This window comes from Saccostrea echinata, unplaced genomic scaffold, assembly GCF_033153115.1.
Source record: "Saccostrea echinata isolate AGI-Se365-2 ecotype Australia unplaced genomic scaffold, CSIRO_AGI_Sech_v1 ptg000044l, whole genome shotgun sequence".
NCBI classification, from domain to species: domain Eukaryota; kingdom Metazoa; phylum Mollusca; class Bivalvia; order Ostreida; family Ostreidae; genus Saccostrea; species Saccostrea echinata.
Genome location: NW_026889793.1, coordinates 4,228,473 through 4,247,417, shown reverse-complemented (window position 1 = coordinate 4,247,417; position 18,945 = coordinate 4,228,473). Strand labels below are relative to the sequence as shown.

The window sequence follows — 18,945 nt, the reverse complement described above, 5'->3', positions numbered from 1 at the left end:
TTTTTTTTCTTATAAGACATTTGTCAGATTTCTAATAATTTTAAAAATGAGTCATGGGATTCACCATGCAAGTAAGTATTACATTTTCTTTTACTTGTACAGTGCCATTCAATAGCAAAAATTGTATTTTTTAAAATTTTGCTTTAATTTTATCACAATTTTCCTCCAGAAGATATTTGTTGCTATCAAAGACAATATGTGAATGCTTTCAGCATGAAGAGAAAGATTCTGTCTAATATGCCCCTGAAGTAGAAGATTTTGGGGTGGGGTGGGTGTTTAGCATGATGATGCAGGGTATGTTCATGCCCTAGCTGTGATTGAGATGAATGATTGGGGAGGGGTTATTGTTTTTTGGCTCCGCTGTTGTTTTGTCTTTTTTCTGTCCACAACTAGAACCCTGTCCATAAAACCATAACATGTACATGTGTAAATAGTATAAAGGCTTGCTGTTTGGCAGACAGAATTGAATAACACATATTTTAAGGTTTGAATGCAAGGATATTTAGTGTAACAGGAAAGGAGAAAATGTATGGCTGGACCGGGAATCGAACCCGGGACCCCTGCATCAATAGTCATGTGCTCTACTGACTGAGCTACCCAGGCCGATATCCACTTTTTACATTAGAAAAAGTCAAGGAAACATGCAATGAGTGAAATTGAAGAATTCCAGTCATGTGTAGAATCCTGTCGTGGAGAATCATTAGAAGGGATATTTGGCACAAGATAGCATATTAAGGTCACACGACACGTTCCTCAAATTATGTTTTGTATCTCTTGGTATTAAATCAAAACATATTCATAATTGTCATTCTCTTGTGATTTCTACATTGTTTACAATATGCTTTTAAATATAAGTACACCAAAAATCGTGACATAGGCCATTCAGAGGATTACCCATAAGGATTATATAAGAAATATAACCCTTTGGTATCTTATCCAAATGCCTGGTAAAGTACCTGGTTGTACACAACAAATAATTCCTTGTGTAAATTTAGGACTCTCAGTAATAAGAACTAGTAGTATTCTATGACCAGCAACAAAACACATATAAATGATATCCCAAATCTTTATATATTTCATTACTCACCAGGCTTATATGTTCATATAATTTGTATCTTATTGTGAAAAAATCATTTCACATAATATATTAAATAGATTATGATTGTTAAGATTTGAACCTCTCTAACATAAATATTTGTTTATATGAACTAGTTATTTTTAGGGCAGTTGGTAATGTTTCCCTTGCTTTGCTTGTACATCAGGAAGTTCCTAATATTTACACAGCTGTATAAGATATATTCCTGTTTGCCTGCTGTAGGGAACTATGGCAGTTATTTTCTACATTTCCTGTAAAATGCAAAAAGATGTTTATGTTTTTAATCCACATACATGTAATAACAAATGCTCTGTAAAAAGGCGGATAACTCTGAATTCATGAATGAGAGAATTTTAAGTCCCCTACCGGTGAAACCGGAGGAGACTATAGGTTTCCTCTGAGTCTGTCCGTCTGTCTGTCCCTCTGTCCGTCTGTCAGTCTGTCCCACTTGCTTTTCCGCACTTTTTTCCTAAATGCTTGCAGATATTGAGCTGAATTTTGGTATGTGAGTGTATCTTGATGAGTTACAGATTAAGTTTGCATTTCGTTCCATTTCATTGATTTTTGACGGAATTACGGCCTTTTCAATTTTTACGGGTTTTCCGCAATTTTCTTCTAAACGCTTGTAGATATTGAGCTGATTTTTGGTACGTGGTTTTACCTTGATTAGTTGTACATCAAGTTTGAATTTTGTCCGGCTTCATTAATTTTTGACGGAATTATGGCATTTTCAATTCTTAACGGGAACCAGATTACACTTGCCGGTAGCGACTAGTATTGCTAATGCAATACTCTCAGAATGCTTGTTAAATAAGTGAATCATCTGAGCGTATCCCAGTAATACTATGGGACAGATATTTGAGGTACATTGTATATATTATTATATTGACGTGATGATAAATTTAGTTAACTCGATCGATCATTAGACCTCAAGACCATAATCTGAGAAGAGACTGGAGTCATATTTTTACTACATGTAGTATTACTTTTGAAATAATTTTGAAAATAATACAAAATTTTAATCACAGTGTTTGCATGTATCTGAATATTATATTTATAGAAACTTGCAACTTTTTAAACATGTTTGTTACATAAAATCAAGATATTCCAAAACTAAATTTTGACTTAAGTCTGTTCATGGTTTAATATATGGCCTTGCATGGCCATTTGGGGCCAGAAGTAGAAAAAATCCTATTGCAGTAAAACTTGGTTATAGCGAAATTCTGGGGACCTGCAAATTTACTGTGCTATATCCGTAATTTGTTATAATATCCGTATAACAAATTCGTTAAAGTTGACAAAGGGAATTTGCATTATTATATAGATTTTTTTCCTTCAAGTATGACCTCATATGTATTTAGGGAAGTATAAAATATAAAATTTACCTTGGAGTTCAAAAGATTTTGGATTAATAGAATTCTAAATATAAATAGTTACTGTCTTACAAAATCAAGGTCAGTTCAATGGTTTAAAAATTAAGCTCTTTGAAATTTGCTATAAAAGATGTAAATTTCGTTATTTTTAACTTCTAGGATACAGAATCAGTTCCCTATAACTGTAAATTTGCTATATCTGAGTTCAATTTATCTGTAAAATTTTACAAGGAATTGATCAGAATTTCACTGGGGATTGCAGAAAACTTCGCTTTGTCCATAAGTTCGCTATATCCGTGTTTGTACTAAACAAGTTTTACTGTAATTGATTGTACTCTAAATGTAATTAAAATACAGAATATAATTATATGTTTTGTGTTTTGTAGAGGTTGCTCCAGGTGGTCCTGAGCCACACATGTACCCCTCAGTGCCAGGATCAAATTCTGCTCCCATAGGGTTCGAAGGTCATGGTAAGGTCAAAGAACTTTGGAAAAAAATTGAAATTTATAGATAGAAAGTTTTAAGTTTTCAATTTATTAATAATTGTTTCCATGTACACAGCTTTCCAAGTCTGGAGTGTACATTGTTCAAACTACTTTTGTTTGAAGATTATCAAGTTGTGTTGTGATGTTCAATGAAAAATAACCAAAGGGCATACTGTAGCAAGTATGGACTAGAAAGAAAAGGGTTAAAGAAATTTTTATCAATGTGATTTTAGAACAAAGCTTCCAATAATTGCTCTCGTGACAGCTAGCTGATCTCCTTGAGAAAAATGCTCATATAAGCAAGAAAACAATGTCAGTTAGGCTCAGTCTATAGATTCTTGCATATTATAGAGAAAAAGTTGCACAAAAAATATATATAAAAGGATTTGACCATGTTTTACAGTTCAAGATGAGATGAAAGAAAAGGACAGGGAAGATAACTCTGTGGAAGTTAACATGGACTCCCCTCAGGTAAGTAACACTCAGGAGTTCTCTCTCTTTTACATGTACAGTGTGTACAATTCCTGAATACACTTTTACTTATTTACGTGTATTTCTAATTGTGTTCAGTAACTTTTACTCACTTGTTAATTAATTAACAAGTAATTTTAATTGTTTTGGATGAAAATCACCTCTTATTAATACAGTTTTCTATCCAAATAAGTACCATAAATCAAAATTTTCCCTAGAAATTAATAATTAACAAATATTTAACAGTTAATATGATAAAAATCATATATTGTGAGTGAATTAATCTGTGTGATATTTGTGTAGCATTTGCAGATCTGAATTCATTTCAACATCTATATAAAGCTAATTAACAATTTCCAAATAAGCTCTCCTAATTTGAATTTACATGCAATTCAGATTGAGCCCCAGGAGGAGGTACGTTTTCGGTACAATAAGGTCACGCCAATGTATTTTGTATTTTTTCACCATTCTGCATGTCATTTAATTCAATCAGCTTTAATGCGAATGTATACAGCTGTATTTCGTAAACCTTAAGATAAGTTAAATGCTTGTTGAACATTTTCATAATTCAAACATAATTTTACACACATAGTTTCCTGTTGAATAACTCAGTTATATAACAGTGTGGCTTTCATTGCAATTCAGGATGTTAGTTATTTTACACCTGATGTGTATACTTCAGTATTCAGTAAATTACAATGAATTTGATTTTGTTATATGTAACCTGCCGCTTGTGTAATGTATATGGCGACACCATTCATCTATAACACACCATGTATATGACACAGATAGACTATATTCCTGGCTTTTGTCAGTGTGACTGTCTGATGTATGCTGCCGTAGAGTCATATCTACTGTTGGGACCAATTTTCATGGATTGATTAAAATTTATCAGTTGACTTGGGATGTAATTTTGTCTTTTGTTTTTATATTTGTTTGTTAAATTTTGGTGAAGGTTAAACATGAAATCCTGAAAATTGAATCCTCCAAAAGTTTAATGATTCCACAGTATATGAAGCCATAAAAGAATTTACTGTCGGGACAAATTATGGAAAGTTGTCTCATTACATGCAATTCACTCATTACTCATGAAAAGTGAGATACAAAAAATCTAGTCACTGAGATACAACTAAACACAATGTACAGTCTTGTCCAGAGTTTTGTGGTATGTTGCATATGATTTGTTGAACAAGTATAATTGGGAGTTATAAGATTATTATGTAGCAATTTTATGCATATTGACTACTAGAATGAGTTTTGTTTGTGAATATTGGGTTTGATCAAGAAATGCCATCAAATTTAACATAATGTGCACCTTAAAGAAAATGTGAGGTGTAAAAGAGCATTTTGTGGAAATTAATTCAGTGTAATTAGGGCATATGATATCATATAAATGTTGCAATCGTTCACTTAAAAAATGAGTAACTTTAGGGGATTAAAAATTTCAAGCGAATTTCAACTTTGATCTCATAGTTTGGTTGCATGGGACCACTGACTCTAATATATCCCTGCTATTCAACATATCAAAGTTCAAGATAAAAAGGTTGTACTGTATTAATAAAAGTTTGCAGAGCCATGTTTATTGCCTTTGCTAAAACTGTATCTGATTTTATTGGCCAGATACAGGTCTGTACAAAAAATAAGGAAGAAGTGACTAATAAAGTTGATTTTTATCTACAGGTTAATACAAACGACACTGCCAGCTTATTGGCAGAAGAAGAAATGGTAAAGAGCATACCCACCAATCTATCCAATCCTGTAATGTACAGTCAAATTAGAAATCGGCAACTTTTCAGTTGAAGCAATTACAGGGGTGGATCCAGGAGTTTCCTCTTAAAGTAAAGGGTCTTGCAGATTTACAGTTTTAAGGATAGGAAAAGCTACCCAGTATAAACAAGTTGAGGAGGAAAACAAACATGATATTTATGAGGAATCAGAGACTAATTATTCTCAAAGTCCTTGAAAGGAAACAGGTGGGGGTGGGTAAGGAAATGGGGGGGGGGGGGCAATGTCATTTTGACACTTTTTCACTTTATAATTCAAAATAAATTGAAATTGAATTGAGTTCTCTCATGACTTGCAATTTTTACAGATTTGACTGTACATTCTTTGAGTTACAGATTTAGATATCTTTAGCCAATATTGCATATCTTTTACACAAATGAAAGTTGCTTGTACTTTGTGTTTCATTTCTATCAGATGATCAGTTGCTGCTTATGCATATTGTAAAATTTTAACGCCCACATCTTTCTCTCCACATTTGGCATCCTGCTGCTGTTAAAATTCCCACTGCTTTAGACTAACACGCACTAATTACGTTGTAGGTTTCATCATCCATAAGGTATCAATATCATCTTGAAAGTGAAATTATTTAGAGGTGTATCTTAGACTATTGGTTTAGATGTGAACAATTACATTACTGTAGATCATCAAATTTTCATGATACCTTATTTTCACTAGAAAGTTATTTGCTATTTATAAGCTAGACAAAATTTTCATGATTCCTGGATATTGTTATACAGTTGATTTACATAACCGAGTAATACAATGTTATAATTACACTGATTCAGGCAAGGCTATTTGTGAAATGTCTTTGAAATTACATCATTGCTAGTAAGCATAAATATTCATAAAGAAACTGCCCTTCTGAATAAACAATGTATTAAATTATAGTTATACATGTACTATCTGATAACTTTATAGTATATTTTTAAAATGTACAGGGAATAAGAATCTATTTGCTCTTGTATCTGTGTTTTAATGTTTAGGTCTTGACTCAGAATTAGAATTCAGTTTTTTGTCTAGCATCTTTTGTGTCTCAAAATTTACTGTTGGGGGGGGGGGGATCTGTCTGTTTCTTAGTCATTTTACATTGCTAGAAGTAGAACCTTTTTTCTTCTGTTATGTGAAATTATAAAGACAAAGATATAATTATAAGAAGAAAATAAAACACAAAGTCAAACAATTTTCATTGTTTTATATATCATGTTGACAGACATTGATATCTCAGGATTAGAAAATGTCTGAAGAACCTAACAACTTCTGATTGGTTTGGAATGATTAATTTTATTGATACTAAATTTGAGATATCAATGTCTCTACCCATATATATGATAATGATCATTTTATTTTACTAACAGGATTAGGTGCGGTGTATAGAATCCAGTGCATGATGTCTTATATTTTTCAACCAATTCATACAAATCAAAATTAACTAAATATCTGTTTATTTAATCTTGGCGAAAGGGAGAAATGCTGGCGTCATTCAATGTACTTAAAGCTTAGCATCTCACATTGCCTTTGTATCTGAATATTGAATTTAGGAGGGCGGGGCTAAGGTGGAGAAGGAGGAGGAGACTAATTTGATTGACAGATATGCTCAGCAGGTGATTGGTCCATTTCATCTTCAAACTGGTGTTGTCAGCATATGTATTTTTAGAGTCTCTCAGTGTTAGGCAGTGCTGTTTGTATGTTTGCTTGTCTGTTGTCAATGTCTCTAGTATTTTTTTAATTGCTTAAGAGAATTGTAGTATGAATGAAGTATATGACGTCAACAATATGGATGTCGCCTCTGATAATTATTTTAGGTAATTTAAAAATGGATAATGGCATATGCATTTAGTGAATTGTGATATAATGCTCATTTGATACATTAATTTTGATGATTATTATGACAGATGAATGCTTAGATTAAAGTAAAGCTAAATTAGTTGTTGACTACATTGTGCATATCAGATAAAGTAAAAAAATTTGTATTTAAATTTTAATCAGCACACATAATATACAAATCATTATTTCATCTCATCTGGAACATAGCAATAATCCATTTTTTTTTTGGTTCAGATTTGGTATTTTGCAGTTTCTCATTAATTTTTTAAAGATTTCCTTTTCTCTCTGTCTCTCCCTGAAAGAGGGACTTTTTATAGAGAATTGTGTTTTCTATTTTTATTGCAACATTTTATTTCATCATGGCAAATGTGGCTTTTGTTTGAGTTATTCTCCAAGTACAACTGCTCTTTTATATAGACACTAATCCCTTAATTAAATTTAAATCAGATCACTTCGTTATCTTCACCTTTTTGACTTTTAACATGGCTCTTAATATGGGGTCAGATTGACATGATTTCTGTAAAGCCATTCAACTATTTTAAGGTTCATTGACACTCTGATAAGGGAGATAACTCTCTCATGGATAAATGACCCTCATTCCTATATAAAATTGTCAAGTAAAAAGGTCATTTCTGTCAAATTCTGTCCAGGAAGGTATGCCAAAATAGTGTGAAAATTTATCATAAATTGTAAACTTTTTCTTTGGAAAATCATTAGCATTAAAGGTATAAAATCAACAGAGAATGGGGGGTGTGTGTGTGGGGGGGGGGGGGGGATGGGTGAACCTTTAAGATCTTCTGGTTGCAGTGGAGTGTGAGAGTTGAAAGGTCAATAGTGACTCCTTAAGGAAGAGCCTTTGAGTGGAGATTTTTATTACTTCCTCTTACTAAGAAAGTTAATTTCCTCACTTAACATTCACTCTATTATTATTTAAGAGTAAATCTCATATGTATTATGCTTTTAAAATTTAAATGAGTGCTAGAATTATAGTTACAGTACCATTTCTTGCATTTTTTAGGGAGCTCTACTCAGAAGTAGTTGAATCGTTTTTAGAAGATTAGGTAAATTAAAACATTGTTCAGGTGCACATGAATTTACAAATTGTCTGTTTCTTGCATGAATACCCAATTCTGGTCGCTTATTGCATCTGTTTCCCAAAGTCTGTACATTGAAGGTCCATTGGCTTTACATGTATTTAAAAACTGACTGTACATGTAGATCAAACAGTTTATTAGTCAGCTGTGGGTGTTTATGTATATCCGATCATATTATTACACCAGAGGCAGTCTTGAGCAAAATACTGAGTAAACGAAGGATATGTCAACTTTTCTAGTTGTGTCTGCTGAGGCAAGCTATAGGTTCATTTTCAGCTTGAGTGAATCTGGAATGTTTACTTTAAGAATGATACACTTCCTTCAAAACTAACTATACAGGGAAAAAATATTAAAGAAATTTTGACTTGCCTTAAAAAGTTCAGTAATATGTATTTGTGACCCTGGATACTACTGTTAAGGAGACTTGCAGTGTGATATTTGTTTAATTGTGGAATTACACTGTTACATATTGGGATGCACATTAAAATATTCCCTGGCTTATTACCATCTACTGTAACAGTTGCATACCAGAAACTATTATGAAACATTACATTCATTACACAAATGTACATTTTAGAATTAATGTGGGAAACTTTGATTGGTTAATGTTATTGATGGAATATTAAATATTGCTTGAAATTTGACAATCAGAACAATGAGTGGAACTACTGTGAATATTTCGGATGAGATTCGTTTGGTGGACGGATATCACTCGACGGATCAGTATGAAATCGAAAAGGAGCGCCAGAGAGTAGGCAAAAGTCTTGTTTATTTTGATACTTCCTATTTTAATTTTTCTCTTCTCTGTCTAAATCCCCCCCCCCCCCCCCCAAAAAAAAATGTGCTACAAAAAAAAGAATGACTTCAAATTTCTTCTGTACATTTCAAAATTTTTTGATCAACATGGTGGTTTGTTTAAAAATTAAGTTAATTAGGTGGATCTGGTGTAAAATAAGGGGAGTGCACTCTGTTTGGTTGGCCCATTTTGCAAGCAAAAATTTTTTTTTTTTTTTTCTTGACCATGTTGATTTGTTTCTTTCAAACCCTATTGAATCTCTTAAGTGTAAAATGTAACACTGAAGTGTGAGATGATGTAATGTATTATATGACTGTCACAGTGATTACTAAAAACAAACAAACAAACCTAACCCAAAACAAAACCATAACAATTTATGAATAATGATGTTCTTTTCAAAACTTCATCCATTGATTGTATACAAAGATTTAAAATTAAACATATTGATTTTTGGTTAAATTTCTATACTCATGCATTTTCAGATTTCAAATATATTCATGCAGGCATTTTTGCAGTTATTTTTATTGGAGAACAATGTGCACAGTATTTTTCTGCCTCTATCAATAATTTCTTTTCCACTATACAGATAAAGTTTTTTCTGCATTCATTGTCAGGGAGATGTTTTATGAGTACATTTTTTTCAAGAGCTTCTTTGCATTTTGTTTGGTATAATTTTATTAAGAATTTGCGCTTTAATCGCTTTTGATATTTTTGTTGAAAGTTTTAAATGAATTCTTTGTTCAATTAAGTTTTGAATTGTGCTATATTGAGCTGGGTCAAATATCACATGGGGAATACATGCAAACTGTCTAGATAAATTCTAGGTAGGCATATTGTTATGAAAATTTGTATGAATATCTCTTGTGATTTTTGATGCTCTTTGCTATGAAGGAAAAAATAATGCATTCTTTTTTATCATGTATAGAAAACCATAGAATTTTTTTTATTTCCGCTTAAAGTTCGTCAGTGAGACAATGTCTTTTAAATTTGTCATGTTTATCATAACATTAGGTTTCATAATATCATTTAACTATCTATATGTAGGGTTGTCCCTAAGACTCAGGGGCCGGGGAATTTCCCTGCCTATAATGACGTTATCCAACGGTATTCTGGTATTCCCCTTTAACCCCCCTGTTAAGGTGGAAACCCCAGATGCCTTCTACATTTTTAATGTCCCCTCCTATTTCAATTCCTAGGGACAACCCTGTGTATGTTAAAAAAGGTGCATGAAAATTAGATATGTGCATGCTAATAAAACCGTGAGGTGATGATATAATTATTTGTTTAATTAATATAAAAAGTATGTAAGCTATATGTAGATTTCTTGTTAAAATCACTGTATATTATGTACATGTAATATGATCAATATATATAACAATATTATTTTCATAAAGTTCATATAAATCAATATTGTACTTTTTTTGGTGCATCTATATCATAAATGGTTAACCATAACAATCAAATAATTTACATGTACTCTATAAGGCTGTACATGTAGTACATGTATGTTTGGTGTTTAGAGAAAAATAATGAAAATATAGAGAGTTCTAAGCATGCTATCATTGGAAAGGTTTAAATTCTTCTAGCACTTTTGATATGTCAAGAGATAAATTACTCGTTTGTTTAACTCCTACTCATTTGATAAACTATAACATGATTCTGTGATTATAAATCAAGTGATATGGCTTATAGTCTATGATTTTAAAAACAACATTTTTGATAGCTAGTGCATCTTCTTTCATTAAAAGAAGAAAAATGAAATCATTTGATCTATTTGAAAAAGAAATTTTTAACTGCCAATCAACGAGTAAATATTTTTTTTTTTGGCAGATAATAAACGAGAAAGCCACCTTGTTTTTCAAAGACGGGAAAAGGAAGATTGATTTCGTTCTAGCCTATGAGCCTGGGGATACCGAGGACCCAAAGAAGAAACAGAGGCGGGAGACGTTTGAAAAGAATCTGATAGAGGAGGGCTTAGAACTCGAGTATGAGGGAAAAGAGGTGTGGATCTAAGCTAATTCATTGTTTTCAGGGGGGTGAATCTAGGAAGGGAGGAAAGAACCTTTCAAATGTTTAGATATGCTTGTAGCTGCAATAATGTAGCCCTCTCCAATTTTTTTTTAGCTGATGTTTTTGGGAGAGAAAAAAAACCGGAGAGGGCTACATTATTGCAGCTAGTTAATTAATGATTTCTGTTGTATGCATATTAATTTGTCTTGAACATTCTCCCAAAGATCCATGTTGAATATTTTTTTCCCCTGTTTACAAAGTTTCCTATGTTTTATAGCAAATTTTTGAAAAAAAAAATAGTTTCTCTCATATCATTTTATTTTATATTGAAAATCAATCTTTAAATCAATATTTCAGTCCTCAAAGAATGGTAAAACCTGCTTTGTTAAAGTCCACACGCCCTGGGAGACGCTGGCCAGATATGCTGAACTCCTAAACATCAAAATGCCTCTGGCGGTATATATCAAAATTATAATAAAAAAAAGTTATGATTTAATAAACTTGATGTTTAATAAACATGATGCATGTACTACAGGTGTGAAAAAAATCTAGATGTTGCATTTAATGATTTTTGAAAAATATACTCTCCATTAATTAAATGTGGAGTAACTGTTTAAAGTATTATATATAGTATAATATGATGTCAGGAAAGATGGAATATGGATTCAACTCTAAGCTAAAAAACTAAGAAAAGTTTTAAAAATGTGTATTATAGGTATGTATTGCATTTTCATACTTTTTTTTACCTCTTTTGACAGGAGAATGACATGGAGACTCAGCTAGAGAGCTGCTTTGAAGTTTGCTGGAGTAAGTTTCCGTCACCTTTTGACCTAGATCCTGACCTGCTACCAGAAGAGCCCAACTACTTCACGGCACCTTTCAACAGAGCCCGCATGGATACGTAAGAAAAAGTTTATAACCTTTTTTCAACTGTTTGTATTTAAAATGGGATGGAAATCTTAGCAAAAAGGAATGCCTTAGTGGAAGAGATAAGTAATCTATTTTTTTTTCAATCTTCCAGTCTTATTTATAATGGCATTATGCTGCCAAAAAACATTAGATTTCCCAATACACAAGAAAGCAAACAAAAATTTGAATATACTTGTATTTTAATTTATTTGAAAAGAAATGCTATGTTTTAAGTAAAAAGGATAACAACTTATTTTCAGAGTAAAACATGTAAAATGTATCTGGAGGAAAGGGGGGCTCTTTTTAGCTCATCTGAGCTGAAAGCTCAAGTGAGCTTTTCTGATCACATTTTGTCCGGCGTCCGTCTAGCTGTCCGTCTGTCTGTCTGTAAACTTTTCACATTTTCGACTTCTTCTCAAGAACCACTGGGCCAATTTCAACCAAACTTGCCACAAAGTATCCTTGGGTAAAGGGGATTCAAGTTTGTTCAAATGAAGGGCCATGCCCTCTTCCAAGGGGAGATAATTAGGAATTAGTGAAAAAATAATGGCATCATTTAAAAATCTTCTTCTCAAGAACCATAGGGCCAGGAAAGATGAAACTCATGTGGAAGCATCCTTAGGTAGTGTAGATTCAAGTTTGTTCAAACCATGATCCCCAGGGGTAGGGCGGGGCCACAATGGAGGATCAAAGTTTTACATAGAAATATATAGGAAAAGTCTTTAAAAATCTTCTTCTCAAGAACAGCAAAGCCATGATGAGTCATATTTATATGGAAGCATCCTCAGGTAGTGCAGATTCAAGTTTGTTCAAACCATGACCCCCGGGGGTAGGGCGGGGCCACAATGGAGGATCAAAGTTTTACATAGAAATATATAGGAAAAATCTTAAAAAATCTTCTTCTCAAGAACAGCAAAGCCATGATGAATCATATTTATATGGAAGCATCCTCAAGTAGTGTAGATTCAAGTTTGTTCAAACCATGATCCCCGGGGGTAGGGCGGGGCCACAAGTGAGGATCAAAGTTTTACATAGAAATATATAGGAAAAATCTTTAAAAATCTTCTTCTCAAGAGCAGCAAAGCCATGATGAGTCATATTTATATGGAAGCATCCTCAAGTAGTGTAGATTCAAGTTTGTTCAAACCATGATCTCCAGGGGTAGGGCGGGGCCACAATGGAGGATCAAAGTTTTACATTAAAATATAAAGGAAAATATCTTCTTCTGAAGAACTGCAAACCATGATTAGTCATTTTGATATGGAAGCATCCTCAGGTAGTGTAGATTCAATTTTGTTCAAATGGTGACCCCCAGGGGTAAGGTGGGGCCCAATCGGGGATGGAAAGTTTACATAAGAACATATAGAAAAAATATTTCTTCTCAAGAACAGAAAAGTTATGTTTAGTCATATTGATATGGAAGCATCTTCAGGTAGTGTAGATTCAAGTTTGTTCAAATGATGACCCCTGGGATAGGGAGGAGCCACAATGGGGGATCAAATTTTTACAAAGGAGTATATGGGAAAATTTTTTAAAAATCTTCTCAAGTACGACAAAGCCATTTGTTATATTGACATGGAAGCATCATCAGGTAGTTTAAAATTCAAGCCAATGTGCTCAGGTGAGCGATGTGGCCCATGGGCCTCTTGTTTTTCCCATTATTTCACAATTTTATATAAACTGTATGTGATTAGATATATTGGTGTGGAGTGGGATGGTAATGAGTGAGTATTGGAGTATTTACATTGTTATCATGAAAAAAATATTCATATAATCTGTAATGCATCATTTTCTGCAATATCATCTTGGATATGCTTTTCAGTCTACCATAAGTTTTGAACTTTTATTTTTTCTGTCAATACATATATGATGAATTTAAATTTAAATATTATATACTGTATAGGTATCATATTTCTTCAAACGATAAAATTTTCCATGTACACTCATCATAATTATTCACAATGAATAAATAAAATGATGACTTTGGGATTAAGGTATATGTAAATCCATCCTTTTGTGATTAAATAGGTTTTGCAAAATCTTTTAATAATTTAACACCATGCTAAGTAAAAATATATTTTTGGAAAAAATGCTTCCCAGCAGATATACAGTACTGTAATAAGAAATATGGTTAGGTTAATGAACTAAGAAAATGTGCCAAGGGCTGTAACTCTTTCTAATATTTCTTCATTCATTTTTTATTGTAAAATGTTCAGCTGCCTTCTGTTCATTCATATAACATTATTGCTTTATTAATGATCATAATGATTCTCCAAAAATAAATAAATAAATAAATAAATAAAAAATAAAAAAAATAAATCTGAATTATAATGTATACTTACTTAGATGTGTATGAAAAAAAAAAAAAAAATAGATAAAATTATTTCAGTTTACTTTGCAGTGCAAAATTTGAAAAGTTTGAAACTTGACATTTTAACTTGACAAATCATTAAGAAAATGAGAGTCATAAATCTTGATGAGAGTTATCTCATATGTATATACAAATACCTAGTTCAAGAAAAAAAGTTTTCGTAGTCAGAATTTTTTTTGAGTAAACTGACCAAATGTGTAATAAACTGTTTTCTTTTTCCACATTAAACCTTACATTTATTTAGTATTGTATGAGTGTAAAGGAGACGTTATTGTATCTTAGTTATTTATATGTTTATTAACCTGCAGATTAAACAGTTGAGGTATATTGATATGGTTTTCATAAACTTACTCATAAGGATTGTAGCAAATGCCTGCAGTAATTGTGCCTGTGATCTTTGTCATTGGGGATAAAGATATTTTTTCCATCGATCAACTCTTTCTTTTTCACTTTCAATTGTTGGATATTTACATGACTGTATTCATTTTCTGATTAAGGCTGTTGATAACATATTTGATATCAATTGTTATTGCTATTAATAAATTTTTTTTTTTTATTTCTCTCTAATTCCAGAGGACAGTATGTATATCCCCTTGATAATCAATGATAACAAGACGATGAATGTTAGAACACTCTGTATGCATATGGTGCATGATACCCTTCATTATGTCCCAAGTTAATGATAATTATGTATGAATCTATTGTAACTTGTTTAATATATCTATAATGGTACTAAGTTGAAGTAAATTCTTTACCATTATATTATCTGGAATTTGACATGGTTTTAATGATATTCAATACATATATACATACTGCATTTCTAATATGTAGAATTTTCTATCAAATCTTGTAAATGCACTTCCGAGAAACTCTGTCCAACTGCAACTGGTTGCCCTGGAAAAGTATCCATATAACTCTTTTAATGTTATACATGTATCTCAACTCTGATCTAAATGAAGGTGTTTTCTTTCCACTCATATAGCGAAGGGTTTGCATTTCTAAACACCAGAGAGGATAAATTCTCTCTCCATACTAATATTACCCCCTCCCTTAAATAAATATATTGTGGTATTAATTTTGAATTTGAAATCACAAAAGGATTATCAGAATTTTCCCTTTATACAATATCAACTTATTTTTAAAGTGACAGAATTTAGCAAACTTTATGCAGTGGAATTACTTTTATTAATGAAAATTAGTTTAATTAAAATATATTGGAGATATAAGTATGAAAAGTGAAAGTGTAATATTTCTTTCACATTTTACCTTGATATTGTATCATACCTCTGAAACATGCATGGTAAATACCAGTAGTTGATGATGACATAATTGTTTATAAGTTTGCGTATTTATTTAGATAAAAATACTAAAAGTGAGAACTTTTACTACATGTATTATAACTTTACAGCATGTATAAATACTCTGTCTGAAGTTCATTGTAAAGTCTCTCATATGGAATAGGTCTTTGATTTAAAGTTCTGTTGTACCGTTATATTATAGTGTAAAATTCAATAGCATATAATTTGGTCTCCTAAGTTTTCCAGAGACAGAGAAAGAAATTGTGCACTGGTGATACTAAATTTAGAATGGTTTAGTTTGCCTTGCATTGACCTTTGAGAGTGAATATAGCCATATATCTGAAATACTTTATTTGTAGAAGGATAACCCAAAAAGTTTGTAACATTTAATCCAGTAGATTTTGTTGTACAGGAAACTGATATCTGTGCATGATTTAAGGATTCACCCTGCAAGTACAATTACAGGTCAAACTATTTTAACATTATGATCATGAAAATCACTATATCCATGTATTGTTGAAATCTTTCATTTAGTATGTCCTTTAATTTGCATAATACATGATTGTATGTTATCCCATATACAAAGTATATTTTTTTTAGTATTGATATAATGTTAATTGAGTGAGGTTTCACAGTCTTGTCTTAATGGAAATTTGATGAGAAGTGAACATTGGTATATTTACACATGTTGTTCACAAGTTTATTCCTGCAAATGAATGTTTATCATTATTAAAACAAGAGATTAATAAAGAAGTAAATGACAGGTGAGTACTGGTATTTGTTTGTTGTAATCTTTTAAAGAGTTAATAATTGATTTTTGTCATTGATTTTCTTTAAAATTGTACTGCAGGTTTGTCATAAAAGACAAAGACACCTTCTTCACAAACGCTCAGAGGAGCAAGATCTGTTATGAGATTCTTTCCCGAACACACTTTACGGATAGTGATGATGATGAAGAAGACAAGATAAAGAAGAAATTTGGTAAGTTCTCACTTAAAACCTCTATATAGCATTATATTTCATAATTGTATGAATCAAGTTAAAAATAACACCACAAGGAGTTTTTTTTTGTGTGTAATATGTGTAATACATGTACTTTATTGAGTTTTGCATTCTAATTATTTACTACCTAAAATAAATTTGGAAATACATGTATTGAATGTTTGTCCTGATGAAAGATTTGCATGGTAGAAAAATGAGTTGAAACAAGAGTTTTTTTTTTTTTAAAAATAGATACAGTGATTATTAGTATGTTGTCTTAAACAGGAATCAGGAAGCTTACAGACAATCAGACATACACTGCTGCCTACCCACTACATGATGTAAGTTCTTAGCTCTGTTGTAAAATCTGAAAAAAATCCTATTAAGAGTTTCAATTATTAGGGACTTTTGTGGGAAAAAAATTATTAGTATTGAAAAAAAAGATTCTGCAATAATTCATGGAAGAATGTACTGTATACATGCTTGGAAATATTTGCCCCCCCCCCCCCCCCCCCCCATTTTCATCCCTTTTGTCCTTGTCGCAAGTGGGTGAATTTAGAATTTGAGGCTATTTGAGAAAGATAGGATGAACTCTTTAACAAAACTCTGGGCAAATTTAAAACAGCGAAATTGTTTGTAAAAGGGATGAAAATAACACTGGATGAATATAACCCTGTATACATTATTTTCAAAAATATGCTTTGATAAAAGGACTTCATTCATTCAAACATATGACAGCTTTGAAAATGTGTATTAGTTTATCAGTGTTTTGAACTGACATCTTTTTTTGTTAAATTTGACAGGGACGGTACCACAGTGAACACTCACTGCTAACTGTTGGCAAAGACAATGATAGACATGTAAGATAATGTTGTGTGGCTGTAAGGCTCATCTGTAGTGTGGTAGAGTTTGACAGCATTGCCATTAACTGTATCTTTTTTTATTTTGAAGTTCAGAGCAAAAAAATTTGTTTTGGTAAAAACATGATGTTTTCTCCAAAAAGGGTTTCATTTACATAGTCTGAAAAGAAATTCTATCTTTTTATTTGTGAAATTTCATTTTGTTGTCTGATACACATATGTACATCTGTAAGACTTTGATTGTTGAAAAAACAATGTAACTATTTACTGGTAATTTTTGTTCACAGTTGCTGTATGAGCTATGGGCTAGACCAGGCCGTTGGTACAAATATCAGCCACTAGACCAAGTCAGGTAAACTTACAAATATTTTGCTATTCTGATGCCACCTGGGAAATGAAATTCAAAGTATTTAGGGCTTATCTAAATCATGTGAAACTACTTAGCTACAACATTCTTTGAAAATTCACAAAGGGTTGCCATACTTTCCATTGATTCAAAAGGTAGTAGAATATGATAATTTGGACTATTGGTAGATGATACATGTAACATGCATATATTCTCTTCTATTAAATCCAAATGTCACACAGTTAATTAAATTCAACCTATCCTTAGTATCATGAAACACACCTGAGGATTTCAATCATCTGTCAGATAATAGTGAGTTGCAGGTAAAAGAAGCTTGGTGATACGATGTTGAATACAATGTTTATTATTGTTTAATCTTTGACTTCTATATTTCATCTATCATTTCAACACAATGAGTGATTTTAACTTAAGCTTAAGATCTTTCTTCATCCAGTGAACCAGAGCAAGCATTAGCAATGAAAACATTAGGTAAATGTCCAAAAGTTTAATATAATGCATAAATTATACGTCTGTGATAATTAGGGTAGGCTTATGTCACCTCTTTGTTAGGAACACCTGAGAGTCCAAACTGCTAATGAAAATGCCCTAAATGTCTGGTAATGCCAATGATTGCAATGGACATCTTTAGAATCATTAATGCACATACATTTCTCTCCTGTTTCAGTCATATAACATTTCATAAATGGATATTTAAAGCACTAGTTTTTGTAGTGTGGTTAAGAAGTTGGAAATTCAGTTACACTATACAGTCAATGTACGGATCTAGTTAACCAAAACCTACCTCCTGTTTTTGAAAGGAAATTAAAGCTTCTCTTTTTCATGCAGGAACTATTTTGGAGAGAAAATAGGAATTTACTTTACCTGGCTGGGTTTTTATACCACCATGTTAATACCTGCTGCCATTGTTGGATTCATCGTCTTCATCTATGGACTGGCTACATTAATGAGGGATATTCCAAGGTTGGTTTGTCTACTGAGCCATGTGTAGTTAGTCATTTTTTTAAAAAAAAGTAAGCCCTATATTAAAGATTGAATCACAAATGCTATTGAGGATTTCCAGTAAAATATACCTTTGTTATTTACCTCTATTGTCTCCATGTTTGGGCTATCAAAACCAATGAAGTTCAATTTCATTATCTCCAATATACCTGAGGGATGTGTCAATGAGAGTTGGCAGACTTAGAACCACTTTTTCTCTGTGTTATTTACCCTAGTTATCTCAGAT

General features: G+C 32.0%; 1 protein-coding gene across 4 annotated transcripts in view; it reads left to right on the top strand.

Moving 5' to 3' along the window:
* The window catches only part of LOC133201535 (anoctamin-4-like), a 40,693-nt gene that overhangs the window by 6,802 nt on the left and 14,946 nt on the right, over positions 1 to 18,945 (top strand). The window contains exons 3-15 of one of the 4 annotated variants that reach the window (XM_061337335.1): positions 2,856 to 2,939; positions 3,358 to 3,425; positions 3,822 to 3,839; positions 6,749 to 6,811; positions 10,755 to 10,925; positions 11,292 to 11,390; positions 11,693 to 11,835; positions 13,538 to 13,567; positions 16,363 to 16,493; positions 16,779 to 16,834; positions 17,297 to 17,353; positions 17,641 to 17,705; positions 18,546 to 18,680. In XM_061337335.1, coding sequence (XP_061193319.1) covers positions 2,856 to 2,939; positions 3,358 to 3,425; positions 3,822 to 3,839; positions 6,749 to 6,811; positions 10,755 to 10,925; positions 11,292 to 11,390; positions 11,693 to 11,835; positions 13,538 to 13,567; positions 16,363 to 16,493; positions 16,779 to 16,834; positions 17,297 to 17,353; positions 17,641 to 17,705; positions 18,546 to 18,680 — 1,120 coding nt within the window. Of the gene's footprint in view, positions 1 to 2,855; positions 2,940 to 3,357; positions 3,426 to 3,821; positions 3,840 to 6,748; positions 6,812 to 8,779; positions 8,880 to 10,754; positions 10,926 to 11,291; positions 11,391 to 11,692; positions 11,836 to 13,537; positions 13,568 to 16,362; positions 16,494 to 16,778; positions 16,835 to 17,296; positions 17,354 to 17,640; positions 17,706 to 18,545; positions 18,681 to 18,945 lie in introns of those variants that run through there. The other 3 variants (XM_061337337.1, XM_061337336.1, XM_061337338.1) reach the window with 3 other exon arrangements.